We start from the raw sequence: 18,783 nt of genomic DNA on the forward strand, positions 1-18,783 counted from the left end.
AATCTTTTAAGCAATAAAAGAATTATTCAGCATAAACCGATTAAATACAAACAATGAAGGGTTTTGAGAAACCTTACGAAAATAATTAACCATTAATTGAGTATTATCAGAAAAGGGTTTTTATGGATATCATAGTAATTTAATAGTTGCGTTCATGAGTCAATTGAAGCTAGACCACCATGGAAAACATGGAAGCACTGAACGTCCGTTTTGTTCTGCTGTGGGACTCCTCAGCAGTGTGCTTCCAAGATCCCGTCATGTGGGATTGGAACCTAGGATCTATCGATTTCGTGCGCGAACGGTTAACCTTTAGACCACTGAGCCGGCATCCAACGGTGTATTTCAAAATCTTTTTACTAATTTTTTCTTGCGAATAACAAGTACAATTCATAATTAACTGGCTGACGTGTTAATCTTATTTCATATTTCTTAAAAAAAGTAAAATAATTCATTTTTTGTATTGGTTATTGTTATCTTCCCATTGATGTTTAGGACTTCAATTGATCAGTCTCTTAATGGTTTATGTACGTCCTGTGCGAATTGCCTCGATATTGTCTGAACTTATAAGTATTATAAGCAGATTGATGATGGCTAGCAGTAAGATCTTGGACGCGCGTTTTGTCCTATTTGAGACTCATTAGCTGGATGTATATGCACAGGACGCACATACATCAATGAGAGATTGATCAGCTGCAGTCCTAAACATCAATGGGAAGGTTCAAATAACCAGCATAAAACGAATTAAAACTTTACCCCATTGCACTAACTAGTGGTTATCTGAACTCAGTAGCTAAGTGGATAACGCGATGTTATTTGAAGCGAATGGTACTGGGTTCAAGTCCCAGAATTAGGGTCGTGTTAGGTATGTAGGTACATCCAGCAGACGAGTCTCAAATGGGATGAAACATGTTTTCCACTTCCTACTGCTAGCCACCGTCCATCTCTGCTTATGATATTTTGTTTTGTGCTATTTTAATGGAACAGTCAAACCACCATAGAAGTGTTACATTAATAAAATTACAAAATCATATTAAAAACAGCATTTAATTTCCTAATATCATTAGAAGCTTCTTCATAAATCAACGAAAGAAATCAGTTGAGTGACCAAACGAAAATGTTTCAGTGAAGAAAAGTATCCTTCAGATGGTTTATAAGTCTGTCATATAAAAAGAGAACTTTCTTTTCTCTATAATAAATATTAGTAAAATTTTGATATTAACCGTTTTATTATTAAAGATATATGAAATTTACTTAATTGTTAGATGAAGTCATGACTTGATACCTCGTACATCATAAGGATTCATTGATGAAACCATGAAATAACCATGTCATTTTATGAAACCGTTGATTTTTACAGAATTCTGGCATAATAATCTGGGTGTATTGTTGGCTTCATCTCACCTCAAAATTTCATTCTAATCTTTAAGGTCCTTGGGCTCGATACATTGAATAAAAATAGCGCTTTAATCTTTACTGAGTCGGTATTAATTCACTAATTTAGTGCTATTTGAATATCATGGATGCAAGCGCGATCTTTATTATTGTGTTATAGTTGCCATTTATACACTCAGATAATTGGTCATCAACTAATAAATAACTGGTAATCGTAGTATGGTGTATGCTGCTTATGTTGATAGATATAAGAAATATTTAGTACCAACTGGAAGTGGAATGCATGCGGGTAGAGGATTGAAATGAAGAGAAGATAGATAGAAAAATAAGTATTCAAAATAACAAAAGGAATGAAGTAACAATGAAGTTTGTAAGAGACAACTAATGGAAGATGTGCAAATGATGTGTTTAATGGGTGGTTTTCACATTTTATGAAGACACTTTGTAATTTCGCAATAAATGATAAATTTATCTTTTCCACCTGAGTTCTTCGTGCACTACAATAATATCTTGACTTATTATTTAGCGTATAAATATCAAATTCAGTTAGATAATATAATAATACAGTTAGCGAATGACTTAGCATTCTGGAATGTATTCATTACGGATTTAGGGGTTAATTCCGTGTGTAATTTATCAGTTTGGATAATTAAGTCACTCGGGCATGTTCACAAATCAATTGTTTTTATCAGACCAATATTAAATTCAAGATGATGCTAACGATCTGTGATTCAGATAGAGTAGCTTAGAGGTTTAGCCTTCTCTGACCCAAATAGTTAAATTGTAAATCTTTCATCATATTTCTGATCAATATCATCAGCATGTACTTTAGGATGAAGTGAGCATTAGGAATTTCTCCACAACTGACTAACGGCTTCTTCAATTAGCGTAAATTTTAATTTGTTTGAAATAATGAGATGATCTGATTTAGGCTACCATTGAAAACCTGGAAGAACTGGTCGGCCGTTTCTTCCTAATATAGGAAACTTTAGCAGTGCGCACCCACGATCCCGAACGCGTGAATCGAATCCAGTGCTAGTAAGGTTTTCAAAGGTGGTCAAAATTAGATCGGTTCATAAGTTCAATCAAATTTAACCGTTTCCATAAGCCCACGCTGAATTTTATTCTGTTATTGTTCATGTGTTTTCATTGTTTGCAGATTTATTTGAATTATCTTCTCTAGTCACCTGATTTCAGACATTGCAATTCGTTATTACCTAGTAAAGTGAATCTAATCCGAAATAGGTTAAACTATCTCATTAAAATCGGAGACAAATCTACTGTGCTCATAAAATGAATGATTAAATACTTATCAAAATCGTTTTTTTCATGACTAGGTTATTACATCAATAACTCAACTTTCCTTTTTTTGGTTGTTGATTATACTGATAACCACGACAAGGGAACACATTAATTACTTAAATTAGAAATCATCGTAGTATTTATCAGGTGTGCATAAAAATGTATATTTCTATCAGTGTATTGTTGATTTTGTGACAATAATTAATCTAAATTGAAGACATTTCGGTTGTATTTTCTCTTGAGAAAAAAACAGAAACTATAACTGGTATCGATTTTCGATCATATTCATTCACATTTTATTGATTACGGAGATAAAAAAAAAGAATAATGCTTTATCACATTACATATTTATTTATTAAAGTAATTTTGTGAATATTTCTATGGAATTTCAGTAATCATTATCTTAATAAACCATTGAGTGTCAAAGTGAATAAAATTATCTTTCTGTTCTAATTCAAGAATTCTGAGTAGTAAAGGTTCATGGACAGCACGATGTACTAGACGAAAAGCCTGTTGCACTTTAAATAAACAAATACATAAAATATCGACCAACAAGCGCTCATACAATAAGTAAATGGTTTCCTGAAATGTCCCGAGTTCCTGGGTGCGGGTTCATGGAAGTCGATTGCTATCCGATTTACGATCCAGGTCTTGCTGAGATCAGTTCTGGATTTTAAACCATAAAAAGTTATTTTTCTATCATAATTTAAAGTTGGTTAGAGTTGTATTTAAGGAGTTGTATTTTGGCTAAAGTATAGTTCTTCACAGTCAGCTGTCAGTTAATAATTTTTGGTATTACGGCATCTCTGTAAATAATATACTAGGGAGGGAAAAAGATGGTATTTATTGCCAATTCTTATGGTATTACTACAACATGAGCTTAATATCATATAACTTATTCTTTCGGTATTGTTTTACAATAGTAATGGTCTACAGGAATGAAATCTAAGTTGATCGTTCGATCGACTTCTCTACAATGTCTCTATTTGTCATAATGATGATTCACTGATAATTGAAGGTTTCATTTGATGTTTAGAAACGAATGGTTTAGTAAATGTCAAAATACTGGATAGATGGAATTTTAAGAATGCATGAAAATTTCTAAATGTTTAATATTATATGTAAACTGTCTAGCTTAGGGAACATAGTACCATTATTTAAAATTATAATTACATATTTGATTACTTCGAGAACTGGAGAAGATAAGCGCCCAAGTATATCATTACATCCGTAAATTAGACTGATATAGTAGTCTATGATTCTGAAACTTACAAACCATATATTAGAAACTGGTTTGACATCAGGTCAGTACATTTCAACTCAAAGTTTTAAACAGAACATGTATCAGCATAAATTTAATAGTTTAACTATTTTTACACGGAATATTATTAATAACATCCTTAGTATCAGGTGGTTATAGTCAACCGACATGAAGCTCAAACCAGTGTTGTGTGTTAGCTGGTACCTTTCAGTAGCACATTTCAGGAACCATTAGAAGACTGATACCTTCCATGTGGTTTGAACGATAGTTAAATAATCAAGAAGGTTATCGTTAAGTTATATGTCTAATGACTGATATCTTGCGTATATGAGATATTACAAATCACTGATCACTGATTGATCAACCTTAACGGTTATGAAATCTAGGAACAGCTTTTTATCTAAATCGCCTCCAGTTAACTTACATCATAAAATAGTACATTTTATGTTGTGATATTTAAACCAGAGATTTCACTAGAACTTAATCTTCAAAATGCAATCATTACTATTCACTTGATAAAACTGATATTGGTTACTAATATACGATCGATGAGTTGTACTTACTTTAAACATCTATTTCACTCGTTGTAAATAATTTTTAGTCGTACATTGTAGTGAACGGACATTTAAGTGAGAAAGAAAAATTTATTGTTCAATGAAAAACTATAGATTATCTTCGTAAAGTATGAAAACCATACACTTAATAATTCATTTGCACTTCTTCCTTCAGTTATCTCTTACAAACTTCGTCGTTCCGTCATTCCTGTTGTTATTACAATTAATCTCTGTTGCATTCTCCTTTTTCGTCATTTCAATCTTCACAATCTTCTGCTGCCAGGTAATCCATTTCCGACTGGTGCTATATACGAATTAAATCTGTCAACATAACTAGTATATACCATACCTTCAGTAATAATAATATGCTAGAACACACCAATAATTTGACTCACCTCTTCGGCGTTTAATAAGCAGAATGTATTTTCATTAATTACAGTATTAATCATTTTGTTCGATTGAAATGGCTCAATAAACTGTTGATTTACGGTTGGATGTACAAGAAAATTTGATCGATTCAATGGATATTGTTTGGTTGGTGATAGAGCATTATTTCTCAATCGATGAATAGCTAATTTTGAATAACATGCTTTTGTATCAACTCCACCATCATTACTAAAATTATGATCGTTATTAATGACAATGTTATTATGATTGGTTTTATTGATAATCTCATTATTATTAGTTCCCTGCTTAAATGCTAATGGTGGAATTTGTGAATGTTTTGTTAGTAGTGTACCTGTAAAACAATAATCATCATGTTCATTGTTAACTCTGTTGACAGTTAACTGTTGCGGATGAAAAGTTAAAGCATTACTGGAGCTATTCGATCGTCGTAAAGCTTTTCTATTTGTACCAGGTAATATATCCACACATCCATAATCATTATTCAATAAATTATCTACATTCTCATTTCTGTCATGTTTAATATGATGAATAACACTATTATTATTTGTAGTATTGTTATTTTCAAAATATATTTGAATAGGATATTGTGATCTGGATTGATGTTCATTTAATCTCTCTCTGGTGTATGGATTAGATAATTGAATATCAGTAGGTGACTTTTTTATAGTTACATTTGAAATTGGATATTTAATTTTAGATGATGTTCCTGACATATTTATATTTTGTGGTATACTATCCATTTGATTTGATAAAGTAGGAAATTTTTGACTGTTTATCTAAATTCCATTGGGTATTCAAAAATAACAATTTATTAACAGTTTAAAAAATTTGATATTTTTCAATATGAATAAAGTATTACAGAAACCTCTACAAACAATGATACTCCAAAACATAACGAAATGTGTTTTAGAAGAAATGGTTTTTTCGATAATTATTTTACTTCGTAGAAGGTATTCTTCACAAATCGATCTCAGCTGACATGTTACTGAATATCAGAGATCACTAGTGAGCCGTTACATCTTAGTATGGAATTCCTCGGCAGTGTTTACGCATAACTCCTCTAGAGGTCGAACCCAGTACTTGCGAGTTTGGAGGAGAATCATTGGGATGATGCCCAATAGTACATAGTTCTAACTGTGTTCTTTTGAAAGGTTAAACACTAGTTTTTGCTTGCATTTTAAATAACATCAATCCGCGATAAAAACATTTGACAAGATCCTATAATAAAACCAGGAAGTTTCCTAACATATGAACTAGAGATTTAGGTTAGTGAATTCTGAGAAATGAAGTAGAAGAATGCTTGCTTTAGCCTGGAAAAATTTCTTATAACCTTTGAAATTTTGAAAAGCACATATTATATATATATATATATATATATATATATATATATATATATATATATATATATATATATATGAAATACTATTAATGATTAAACATGAACTCCTCGAGTGGTAAAAAGTGCAAGTAAGTAAATAAGTTCGAACTTACTTTTAACTTTTTCATTTCATTTAAATTTCTAGGGGTATTATAATATCCTGATTGTTTGTCCTCAAAATTAATATTTTCATGTGAATTAATTGTTTGATTTATAGAAATGTCATAAACTGAGTTTAAGTTATCAGTTGAATTAACTCCAATAGAATTAAGATTATGACTGCTAAAGCCGGATGATGTATTAGAAGTTGTATCGTTACGTAGTTTATTACTATGTGTTTTATCGGATGTAGAACTTTTCATTGATTTTACGTCGAAATTTCGTTTATCATTACCATCCAATGCCTTGTGTTTTCTTACGCGACAATGTTTACGACGAGCGCAATAATGTGAAATAGTTTGATCGGAATTATTACGATTTGTATCATTGATTAAACTTATATCTTTACCGTATGAATGAGAATTACTGATAGACGAACTGTGATCAATTTGATTGACTTCCATTTGTGAAGATATTTTGTTTGAAATTATAGGATTATTTGAAGTGTACAAAGGTGAAGTATGTTCCCTTGAATTGACAAGTGATAATTTTGATTGATTAGTAATCGTTTGATAAGCATCCGGCTGGTAATACTTTGCTCGTACACTCTAAAATGTTAGTAAATATATTGAGAGTCAGGAAATCAAGGAGACCCTTGATAATCATTATGAAACGTTCATTTAAATATGGTTACATGACTGTTAAGTGTAATTCCTTTCACTGCGGCTCACTGCTGTAAATAAATTATGTAGCGATTGCTTAGTGGTTAAGGCGTTGGAATTTCAGCCATTAAGTGACATGATTGAAACCCAGTCTACCTACAGCGGTTTTCGCTGTCACTTAGTACCATAACCGCTCACGCTTAGAAAATAGTTAGAAGCTAAACACATGAATGTATACCTGGTAAATGAGTTAATAAGAAAGCATTTAGGTTATTAATTCGGTTTTAAAACATCAGTTAGTCAGCTACAACGTAGGGCCAGGCACATATGCATCTATCCAAGTTGCCATACTGCATTAGCACAACAAGATGAACACCGAATGCATAGTAGTCACTTCAATAGTAGTAATATATAAAAGAAAGATTGCATATAAGGATATAGGACAAAAAGAAGGAATTAGTTCATAGAAAGAAAGATATGAAGCGATTTCAATCTCATAGTTTAAGAGAAGACAGAAAATGTATACACCGACGCCATTGTGATCGTTCCTGAGCCATGTCACCAAGAGTCTCCAACTATTGGCTACGATAATCAAGCGGACCCCAACCAAGTAGTCTGAATCTATCGACATGGCCCAGACTAGAAGTTAGTGACTTCAAGCATTGAAACCACGTTTTGGTTTGGCCGCCTCTAGTTTTCTTCCAACTATCCCCAACACTAGACAGCATTGCACGTCGTGATAATCGGTGTTCAGGCATACGTAACATGTGGCCCATTCATCTCAGTCGATGAAGATTCACAACCTCATCAACTGATTTACCATCATTCCCTAATACCCTACGTCTAACCTCACTATCACATACCCTGTGATCCTAGCAGATGCCAGCAATATTTCTAAGGCATCTGTGGTCAAATGCTAGTAGCTTACGAGTGTCTTCTACTCTTAATGGTCACGTTTCGCAAACGTAAAGTAGAACAGAACGAACTACCGCGCAGTATACTCATCCCTTATTTGATTTCTCACCTTCACCATAGGTGACGTAGGTTGGTAAAAGCCGAACGAGCTTTCTGAATCCGTGCTGAGATTTCGTCAGACACCAACCCATTAGGGCTGATCAGACTTCCAAGGTAATTAAAGTTGTCGACGCGTTCCGAAACATCCTGGCATTGTTACTGATAGTTACCAAAAAACTTGGCATGACCAAAGATTGTACACACATTGCTATAACGCCAGGTTTCTTCATCTACACGTATAACAATAATAATAGACCATTCAATGTATTTTCAGAGGAGCAATATGCATCGATGCAGCAAACAAATAATGGGAGTGAATTTATCGTGTGGATAGATTGTGGTAGGTTATTCCATAGTCTAGAAAGTTTACAGGTGATGTAATTCATATAAAGAGATGATTTAGAATGAGTTTGTTTCACTAATGCCAAGGAATTACGGGTGTCATAATGAAAAGTTTCTGCATATTGAATCACGTGACTGGATGTAAACGATAGTTTATGAAGTAGTTTGAAGAAAAAGATAAGATTTAGTTTGAGTCTCCTCCTCCATAAAGGGTCTAGCCCGAGTTTATTACATCTAGAATTATAAGTTAAGGTACAATCAGCTCCAAGAATACGAAGTGTAAATCGTCTCTGTACTGATTCCAGCCTTAATTTATCCTTTATGAGCGCACTGCTAAGAATAAACGTGCAATATTCTAGAAGAGGTCGAGCACAAACTTTGTACATTAGAATACGTGATTCAGTGTTGTAAAGATTTCGAGTTATGTAACCTATTAGACGTTGAAACTTAGAGGTCTGTTTTAATATATGTTCTGTAAACGACAAGTCTTGGAAATATCTAAATCCTAAGTCTACTACTGTATGTAACCTAGATAACACTTCACCATTTATGGTAATGTCTAGGTTGAGCGATGTATCGCCGAAGCATATCCATCCACATTTAGTCGTATTAAGCTCCAGTTGCCATTTTAAGCGCCACTGTGCTACCTTGTTAAGCTTCATGCTGATGCAATTTCGCATATTTTTCAGGTCATGTGGAGAAAATGAATATACTACTTTAAGATCATCTGCATATAGAAGGGGTTTACCGACACAAAAACTTTCACAAATATCATTGATAAACACTAAAAAGAGCAAAGGACCTAAGACACTACCTTGTATTACACCACTTCTAACAGGGACAGCGTTAGACAATGAAGAGTTAATTTTAACTATTTGATGTCGATTGCTGAGGAAGGAATCAAGCCAAGCAAGCAAAGGATTTCGAACCCCATAAGATGCGAGCTAACCTATAAGAAGTTGGTGGCTAACCATGTCAAAGGCTTTAGAAATGTCCAGATATAGCACTAAGACTAGATATCCTTGGCTAGGTAGAGAATAGACTAAATTAAAGAAGTCAAAATGACATGTCATGCAAGAACGATTTTTAAGAAATCCATGTTGAGTATCATTGATAAATTTTCCAGCAAGTAAATAGTTGGAAAGTCCATCACTTATAATTTTTTCCATAATCCTAGAAATAACTGGAGTAATATTTATTGGCCGGTAATTGTTCATGTCAGTCTTATCTCCAGATTTGTAACGTGGTACGATGTACGCGGTTTTCCAACAGTAAGGGTAAGAACCGGTTTCCATAGAGAGAGAGTAAACAGCTTTAGAAAAAGAAGTGGAATACCTGGACCACTATATTTGTAGAGAAAGGATGAAATCCTGTCTACTCCATGACCTCTCGAAAGCCTAAGGGTATTTATAGCCTTATTAATTTTCATGCATGTGAAGGAGATAGATTTTATTGAGTTGCTAGTCACGCACATAACCCTTGAAGCAGAGCCACTTATGATTCCTACACCATCCGCAAAAATACCACTGAAAAGGTCTGCTATAGTTTTAGAGTCGTATATAAAAGTGCTATTATGCTGGATGCACGGTATATCAACATTTCGAGTTGCTTTAGCGCGTTTATTGAAAAGGAGAGTTAAGTTTTGTACTTTCGAGTTAGTATTAAGTGCTAACAGCTCCTCATTAATGGCTTTTAACCTATGTTTCTCTTTAATTTGATTAAAAATTATTGTTATTTGTGCAACTGCTGTGAAGTCGTTTGACTCAAAATAACGATTCTTTAGGCGTTTTAGTTTATTACGATATTTAGCTGGTATATATAATTCATAAGGTTTACTAAACCTGTACGTTTTAAGAGGTACACAGGAATCTAAATAAGAGTTAGTGATCGGATAGCATCCATGAGACTATTACATGAAAAAAAAGTTATCCCAGTCTGAAAGTTTAATCAGTGAATGCAGGAGGTCCCAGTCAGCATGCTTATAGTCTCTATAATGACAGGTTTTTTGAATGGGTCGGTTATAAGAGGGATAGATAGGGAGAGCGCAAACTACTACCGTATGGTCACTGCTTTCAAATTCATCGTATACTTTTACAGATAGTGGGATAACATCTCTGCTAAATATTAGATCGAGTATACTATCGCCTCTAGTTGGGGTGCGAACCCACTGTGACCAGCAGTGCATGTTAATGGTTGCCGAGAACTCATCATTACATGACTGACAACTAACGGTACTCCAGTTGATCCCAATAATTGAAATCCCCAGTGATAACCTTGGCATTAAAGTTTAGAGAAGATGCATGTATGAATGCATTGATAATAAGATCATTCCCATTATTCGAACTATCAGGAGCTCTGTATATACATCCAAGGAGTAGACTATGATTCAGGGTGTTGACTGATATCCAGACTGATTCTGGTAAACTATTCAGGACACTATCTTCAACTTTATTAGTTGTTAGGGTATCCAAAGCATATATAATGCAACCACCTCCTCGCCTAGTTTCTCTGTCGCAGCGATAGAGTCGATAGTTCTGGATATTTAATTCTGAATTAGATACTGCTTGAGAGCACCATGTTTCAGTGATAAATATGAAAGGTTTGGCTAGAAAAGCTAATGTTCTCAAGGCTGAAATTTTGTTCAGAAGTGAACGTGCATTGAAAAGTAATAAGTTTAAAAAGGGAGTGTGTAGTGTAATAAAACCGAGAGCTTCCCTATTGATGTTATGTATTTTGGATTTGCATAGACTGTGGTTTATTATGTTTGACTAATCGTATGGGCTATCGCTTGAACAAACTGTATTGCTAGTGGGACCAGGGATTTCTGAAGGCCAAAAAAATCATTATTTTGATACAGTGGATTAATTTGTTAAACTTGACTAGGCGGACAGTTAAGACAGACACCTGCCAGTTGGGGTTGGGTTGATGGTGAGTAACCTAGTAATCCATCTTGCCCAATGGGAGTGTTGAGAATAGTTACGTCTTACAGGTATGTTATTTAAAACGTTTGAGGATAACCGTATAGGACGTTAATTTGCCTAAGACGAATATCTACACTAGATACCCTCCCAGTGTCTATTCTACAGGACATCAACACAAATCAAGAACACGTGACTAGCCTGACTAGAACATAAGTATATTTCCACACCAAAAAATGACAACAAATTTATCACAAATTTCCATTGGAAAAAGTTTGGCTTAAGATAACTCACCGTTTTTCCTAGCTCGCAGTTGATTTATATGCTAATAACTAGTGTATTTTCAACCACCACTCCATACAATACTTTCACACGTCTATTTTTTTATACACCCAAAATATCGATTTCGGCTTTTCTAGACGGAAATCATGTGCATAAACTAAGTCAACTGCTTTAAATTCTCGAATTCTCTGACAATTTCCTTTCTTATTTTTTTTACTCCACTCGTTCTGTCTTCAAGGTTCAAAACATCAAAAAAACACCCTAATTGGTTATCCAAATATTGTTTCAGCTGGTGATTTTCTGTCTTGACAGTTTAGGCTAGGTGTAATTCTATAAGAAATCAGCAACTGCTGAAGAGTTTGTTTACGTTATCTTCTTCACCCAATCTTTAAGAGATATAGCTTAAGAATATGAATAAATCTTTCTGCTTGCCCATTTAACTGACGATGATACGGCAAGATTCTCATACATTCAATCCGTACTGATTGGCATTTGCACACGATAGCAGCTTTTTTATAATTAACTAAATGAATGACCGAATGACTACATAAAAGTAAAGGAATCCCATCAATTAATTTCTATTTTTTTTCTTACATTACTAGATATCTCAGGATTGTGGTATACTGTCTTCTGATTAATTTCCTATAAAAAATTGACTATCACTTTTCAATTCTCCATATAATTATTAACAAAAATATATTTTGAAAAATAAACAAACAATCATATTCCAACAACTAACTTTATAAATTTTTGGTGGTAATTGTGGTGTATTCATTAGAATTGGATGCGCTGAAACTGATCTAGTAAATATATCTTTACTAGTTTCCATGTCTAATGTTTCACTTTTCTCTAAAACTTTTGATTTTGATCGAGATTTATGCTCTTCAATATTTAATCGATTTAAAGAATAATCATGATAACTGATATTATTATTATTATTATTATTATTATTCATTATTGGAATTTGATCTAGTTCATGTTGTGATTTTTTATGAATTGGATTAATAACCCATTGATAATTATTTTCATTATTTTTAATATTTCGATGATTTTTTGTATGTGAATGTTTTGTTTTTATTGGTAATTGTGAATTAATTTGTTCATGAGAAGTAGTCTGTAAAACAAGAAAAGAAAATTATATTGATTAAAGAGAATGAGTAGAATTTGAAAAAGAAACTAAAATATATATAGCCTTAAAAAATCAGTATTCAATAAGAGAAAGTTATATAATGGCTAGAATCAAGTGTTATTGCATTCTATGAATAATGTAATTGAAATTCATTTGGTATTGTTTACTTGAATCTTCTCATTGATGTTTAGAATTGCAATTGATTGATCTCTTATTGGCATATGTGCATACTGTGCGTATTGTTTCGATATTGCGCGTCCTGTAATCCACTGCTAGCCATGATCCATCTTTGTTTATAACGCTAGTAAATTGAAGTGATATTGAGGTAATACACACGGTACACACATATTCCAATAAGAGACTGAACAACAATGGTAAGATTCAAGTAAACAGTACCATTTGAATTTAAAATTCACCACATTGCACAAACAAGTGGTTATTAGGATTCAGTAGCTAAGTTGATAACGAGATGACGTTTAAAGCGAGTTCCAGAGTGAAAATCAACTCTGAGATGCAGGTACATTCGGCAGACAAGTCCCAAATAGGATGAAACGCGCGTCCTGGAACCCACTGCTGGTCACTATTCATCTTTGCTTTTAATGTTATTGAAACTTGATTTTTCTAACAAATTATGTACTTTAGTATCCATATCAAACAGGCTTTTTGGTCAAAGGTTAACGTGTCGGATGACCACCTGCCTACTACTGATTCTCGGAAAGACAGAATCTTGTATGTAGTGTGATTATTATTTTAGTTAGAATTATTTGCTATAAGATCATATTCTGTGGTAAACTGAAGTTTCTAATAATACATCAATAAGTGAACTACACAGTTCAGAATAGCAACATACACGATGGTATTTTGAATTATTTTCTAAACTAGTAGTTTTACTTCGCATATTGATTAAAGGATTATATATATAATCATTTCAATGAGTTAATCCAACAAAGAACTTTATCACCAAAAATAAAGTGTGGCTTAATAACGGAAATAGGTAACGAAGTCAATCAAATTACTTAGTTTCTGATACTTTCAAAAATGTATCTCGTTTCGGAAGAATTAAATTTGAATTTCGGTTTTAGTTTAGCTTTTACCGAACTGATCAATTATGTCATGATAAATGAAGTATAAGGAGAATTTCAAGCTTAGAAAGAAAATTAAGTAAATTTTCTGCAAGTTAGGAAAAATGATGGTCAATTATCTCGTCTAATATATGTAGGAGTATTTTTGAGTTACCCATTGTAAATAATTGTATGAATGCTGAAAGCTTCCTGACATATTGTCATAGTGTGATATTTACATTTCTCTTATGAAAACAACCACACTTAGTAATCGTTCAGGCTTTATAATCTATAACCATAATAAATGAAACTGTGTTTCCAACAGAAGCTGTTCTTTCCTTATGGTAGTGTGACTCAGGGCTGTTAGGCCTTTAATCATTTCAAATATCCGATATAAGTTTATATTCGGTTTTACATTTTAGAAAATAAAAAATATTTCTCTAAAATCTCAACTTATGTAAACAGTATTTCACTTCAAATGAATAAATAAATATTACACGTACAATTAAAACCTTGTCTAGTTATGCTTACAGATAATTCCATCTGAAATAAAATCAAGGAGTTAGACAAGATTACTTATATATATACACATTTACATTTCTATATCGTTTGCCAAAGTTATCATTTACCTAGATAACACAAAACTGGGAAGAAATGTTTGTAAAATATGCATTCATGTTGAAAAAAATAAGACTAATTTTTTTTAAAAAAATGAAGGAAATGTCAATGAGTTAATCTAATTTTCAAAGTGTGTATTCGGCATGTTTAATAACTTAAGTTTTTCTATATTATAACACTAGTTAAAATCTGTTTCCTGTTAGAACAAAAAAAGTTCCTCAGTGTTACAACAACAACAACAAAAGAGACAAAAATATTTTCACTAATTTAGGTCACGTCCAATCATTTAGTAAAAGACCTGGTGTTATTCCTTTTCAGAACATTTTTGATAAAAGGTAAAGTGAAAAGTTTACATCAAAAGTGGAGTGAAATTTTCACTGACGATTTCTTATAAAATGAAATAATTTGTATACAAAATTCTCTAGTCATTTAATAGCAAGATAGGCAAATACTTTTGATGATATTATTAATAAAAATAATATACAATAAACCCCATTTATATGCTTAAATTAACTTAAGATACTAAATTTGTTTAGACGAATGAATTATATGATTACGTTTATCCCGTCTTATAGTTAATAATCAATATTTAAATTATTTTCACATAAGAACTCTAAAAACTCCAAGTATATTTTTTAAGCATAGATGGATGGTGGCTAGCAGTGGAATTCAGAACGCACAATTCCGCCTATTTGAGACTCGTCAGCTGGATATACATGCATTATAGAGTTGATGTTCACTGTGGGACTCGAAACTTGTATTGTTTGAATCAAGCAAACAATGCAAAAAAAGTGAAATAAGTAAAGGATAATCCTGATAACCTTTGTCTTCTCATTGCACTATCGAAATCAAGTATTTCTTGTTAAAATTATGTTTAAACTTGATTAATTTAGATTAATTAAGCAAGTGAACAGTGTAGTTATTAAGGATTATTATATATGTGCCAAGAAGTGCCTCTGGTTAACGAAAATAATCCAGTGAAAGCAGAAGAATGAAAAGCGATATATATATATATATATATATATATATATATATATATATATATATATATATAATTGTTCATTCAATTTAATGTGGATTAAATGAGAAAACGACTTTTTAACGTAAACATTTCCAAGAATTTATTTTGATAAACTTCGTATCAACATCTCTTCTGTTCAGTAGTTCACATTAAAGAGATTCAGTTTTTTATGTAATCCTCAATTAATTAAATGGATTCGTGATATACAACAGTACCAAAATAGATCAAAGCTATATAAACCACTTGATCATTTATCATCAAACACTGTGTTCAGAAGTACTAACCTTACACTTCAAATATGTTGAACTTTCGATATCTAAAAACTTATCCATAATGATGAATAAGTCTACAGATTTCTGAGAACTTTCATAGAGTTTTTAATATATAGTAGGTGCAGCTTACATATAACATACACGAATGGTGATAGTCAACTTATAAAGAATAATATAAGCAATCTAGATTTCGTGAAAAAAACAAGACGTTCAACGCTTCTCTCTTAAAATAAATATGTATTCTTCTTGACAGAAAGAATACACCGCCACGATATGCTTTATGCCTATAGAATATCGTTTATTGCGATTTTAAACAAGAATTGTTGAATGAATCAATCACTTTCAACACTACTTTTAACATTTAAAACCATACTGAATGAGGTGTACACTATAGCAGTACCTGATAAGGTTTTGTACACACTTCTCAATATATTATTACAATTTTCATAAAGCACACCCGTGAGGTTAAAAGAAGCAAATACAGTGGTTGGAAATTTTTCATTATTAAATAAACGAATCATAGGACATAAGTCAGTGTACAGTCGATCAAAATTACCGCTGGAGAGTTATTCTGTCACAACTTATACACTATGATGATATGCAATGTTTTAAAAGTGGCTTATGTGAAACAAATGCCATGACAATTGTCACACGCAGTAACCAAATTATTTCTAAGACACTTACTACATATGGTTTTATCTTTAATGATGAAAACTTCAGTTAATCTATTGTGCTACATACAGAAAAAGCACGCACAATGTTGAACCGGTGACAACCTAGAATGAAAACTGGTCAATATAGATAAATTGTTCAAATTTCATTGAAGCCTAGTGTTTACGGAAAAAGTAACGTTAAAAGTAAAACGGACAGTTTCTCACCCTTTGTATGATATTTTTTAAGTAAAACCAGTGACAGATGATTTTTTTCTTGATTTTTAAATACGTAGAACAGTTTATAAGAAATACCAGCATTATAATTATGTATTATAATTTGTAAATAACTAGGCGTTGTCTTTATAGTCGGTTTGAATTGAAAGACCCATTTCTTCAATGTAAATCAATGAATATGGAGTAAATTATTCCTATTATTGTCTGCCAGTATATAAAAAGTGGTTACTTTGTTTTATTTTTACTATGGTAGTATGATTCTTTTATGTCTTTCTTTCGATAATATCTAAGTGATTATCATATTTGAGTGATCTGGAAAGAAAACTGGGCTGAATAACGTTTCATACCATTTTCAAATAAATAACGAATGAGTTAGCCAATGATACAGAAATGATTATTAATTAAAAGAAATTTATCTAAAAGAAATTCATATATTTCACTTATGGATTTGTTTATAGGATAAGTAGACAAATTTTCTGGTGGTAAAAATATGAGTTCTGGGAAGTAAAGTAGAACAAAACATATCGAGAACTAGAAAAAGTGAAAAAAAGATCAATTAACGGATTACACTTAGTAAGTTAAAGTATAAGAGAACAGGCTGTGAACAGTTTGATAGTACAGACCAAACAAATGAAGAATTAATGAAATTTAATTATTACGGACTCATATCAATGATATATTGGACGTTACGTTATTGTGTTTTTCCAATTTAGTTTATTTTTAATAAAATCAGAAAACATACATTTAAAAAAAAAGGATTTTCCATTTTGGACTATGGTTGTATCATTATTCTGTTGTTTACATCAATCTTTCAGAGTTGGATAATATTTTGCGAACTCGTTATTGAATTATAAAGCTCATAAAACATTCTGACAATATTTGCCTCTTCTGCTAGTTCCAAACTGAGATACATTTATGTTGTATTTATTATAACATTTGTTTTGTTCTCATGTCACCATGTGCACTATGTATTATTTTTTGGTACACAGCTAGATATGATGGAAACAGACATTCTATTCTAGCTAAGTAGTCTAAAATTATCGAACTGGTTAAGAAGTCTAAATTCCCTTATTTAGAGCCTATATGTAGTTTAAATTGTGGCACAAGCAATAAAAAATTCTACTTGTTTTTTAGTGGATCTCCACCTCATGTCAACTTTTGATGAAAACTTATTTGGTATGGTAAATTTTCTATCTTTATAAAATTCAAAATCGATTCGTTCATATACTGTGTTTCAAGTACTAATGTATATTTGACAAGAGTATTATCAAATATCATTGAAGTGTAAGCGCTCCGAGTTTACTATCGGCATTCGTGATTAAACATAAACTTCAAGATTGTGAACAAACTGCTTAGTCTAAGAATATTTCAAGTATACAATTAAGTTTAAGATTTCAAAGGATGAAAATACAAAATTTAGAACTGAATGTTAATAAAAATAAATCTGTGAAGGTAAAAAAGCTGTGCAATGTCTTTATTGATAGGATAAAAATAGTGAGACTTAAACACAAAAAAGTAATTTTTATTGTACAATGTGCAACGTTTATTATACTGTGCTTCACAGCTTATTAAATGTACTACTGTAGATCGTTTTAATTATTAGGTGACAGGAATGACTTGGTATAAAAGAGTATTCGTTTAAGCCAACTTTGTGCTTATCAATTACTAACTCTGTAAGAACTCAAATGAAAAAGTTATAGCATTTAGTGTTGAATGCAAACAATAAACATTTTAGATTTAACATTAAATTACTTACTTTTTTAAAGTTCAATGTACATTTGTCATTGATTTCTATTCTTTTAAGTCAGTATACATAATACTGCACGATCACTGTATAACAAGCTGACCGTTTTGATTCTTTAAAATGCGTTTTTGGCTAAGTGAAACTATGTTCTAGCTTTTCCTGACTCACGTCACTTTACAACCCTCAATTTGTGAAAATTTATTTAAGGGAGTGAAATATTTAATTAAATTCACTGGTTTCTAAATGATGAAATGGTATATTTCACATCCTAGAAACAACTTTATCATAAGATATTCTTAAAATTACACAAATCAGATCAATATCCTGTTCATGAAATAATCCAGCTACATTAGTTATACACACCTAATTATTAATTTTTCTTAATTTGAAAGCTTGTTAAATAATCATTGTAAATTCTAGAAAATGCAAAATTCCTGTA

The 18,783-nt window shown here is 31.8% G+C and overlaps 1 protein-coding gene across 1 annotated transcript in view; it reads right to left on the bottom strand.

Moving 5' to 3' along the window:
- The window catches only part of PAK-2 (Serine/threonine-protein kinase PAK 2), a 56,903-nt gene that overhangs the window by 14,676 nt on the left and 23,444 nt on the right, over positions 1-18,783 (bottom strand). Inside the window, exons 2-4 of the mRNA XM_051214644.1 lie at positions 12,352-12,726; positions 6,409-7,002; positions 4,905-5,693 (exon numbers count right to left, since the gene is read on the bottom strand). Of these exons, the coding sequence (XP_051067827.1) occupies positions 4,905-5,693; positions 6,409-7,002; positions 12,352-12,726 (1,758 nt within the window). The remainder of the gene's footprint in view (positions 1-4,904; positions 5,694-6,408; positions 7,003-12,351; positions 12,727-18,783) is intronic.

Source organism: Schistosoma haematobium, chromosome 2, assembly GCF_000699445.3.
Source record: "Schistosoma haematobium chromosome 2, whole genome shotgun sequence".
NCBI lineage: Eukaryota > Metazoa > Platyhelminthes > Trematoda > Strigeidida > Schistosomatidae > Schistosoma > Schistosoma haematobium.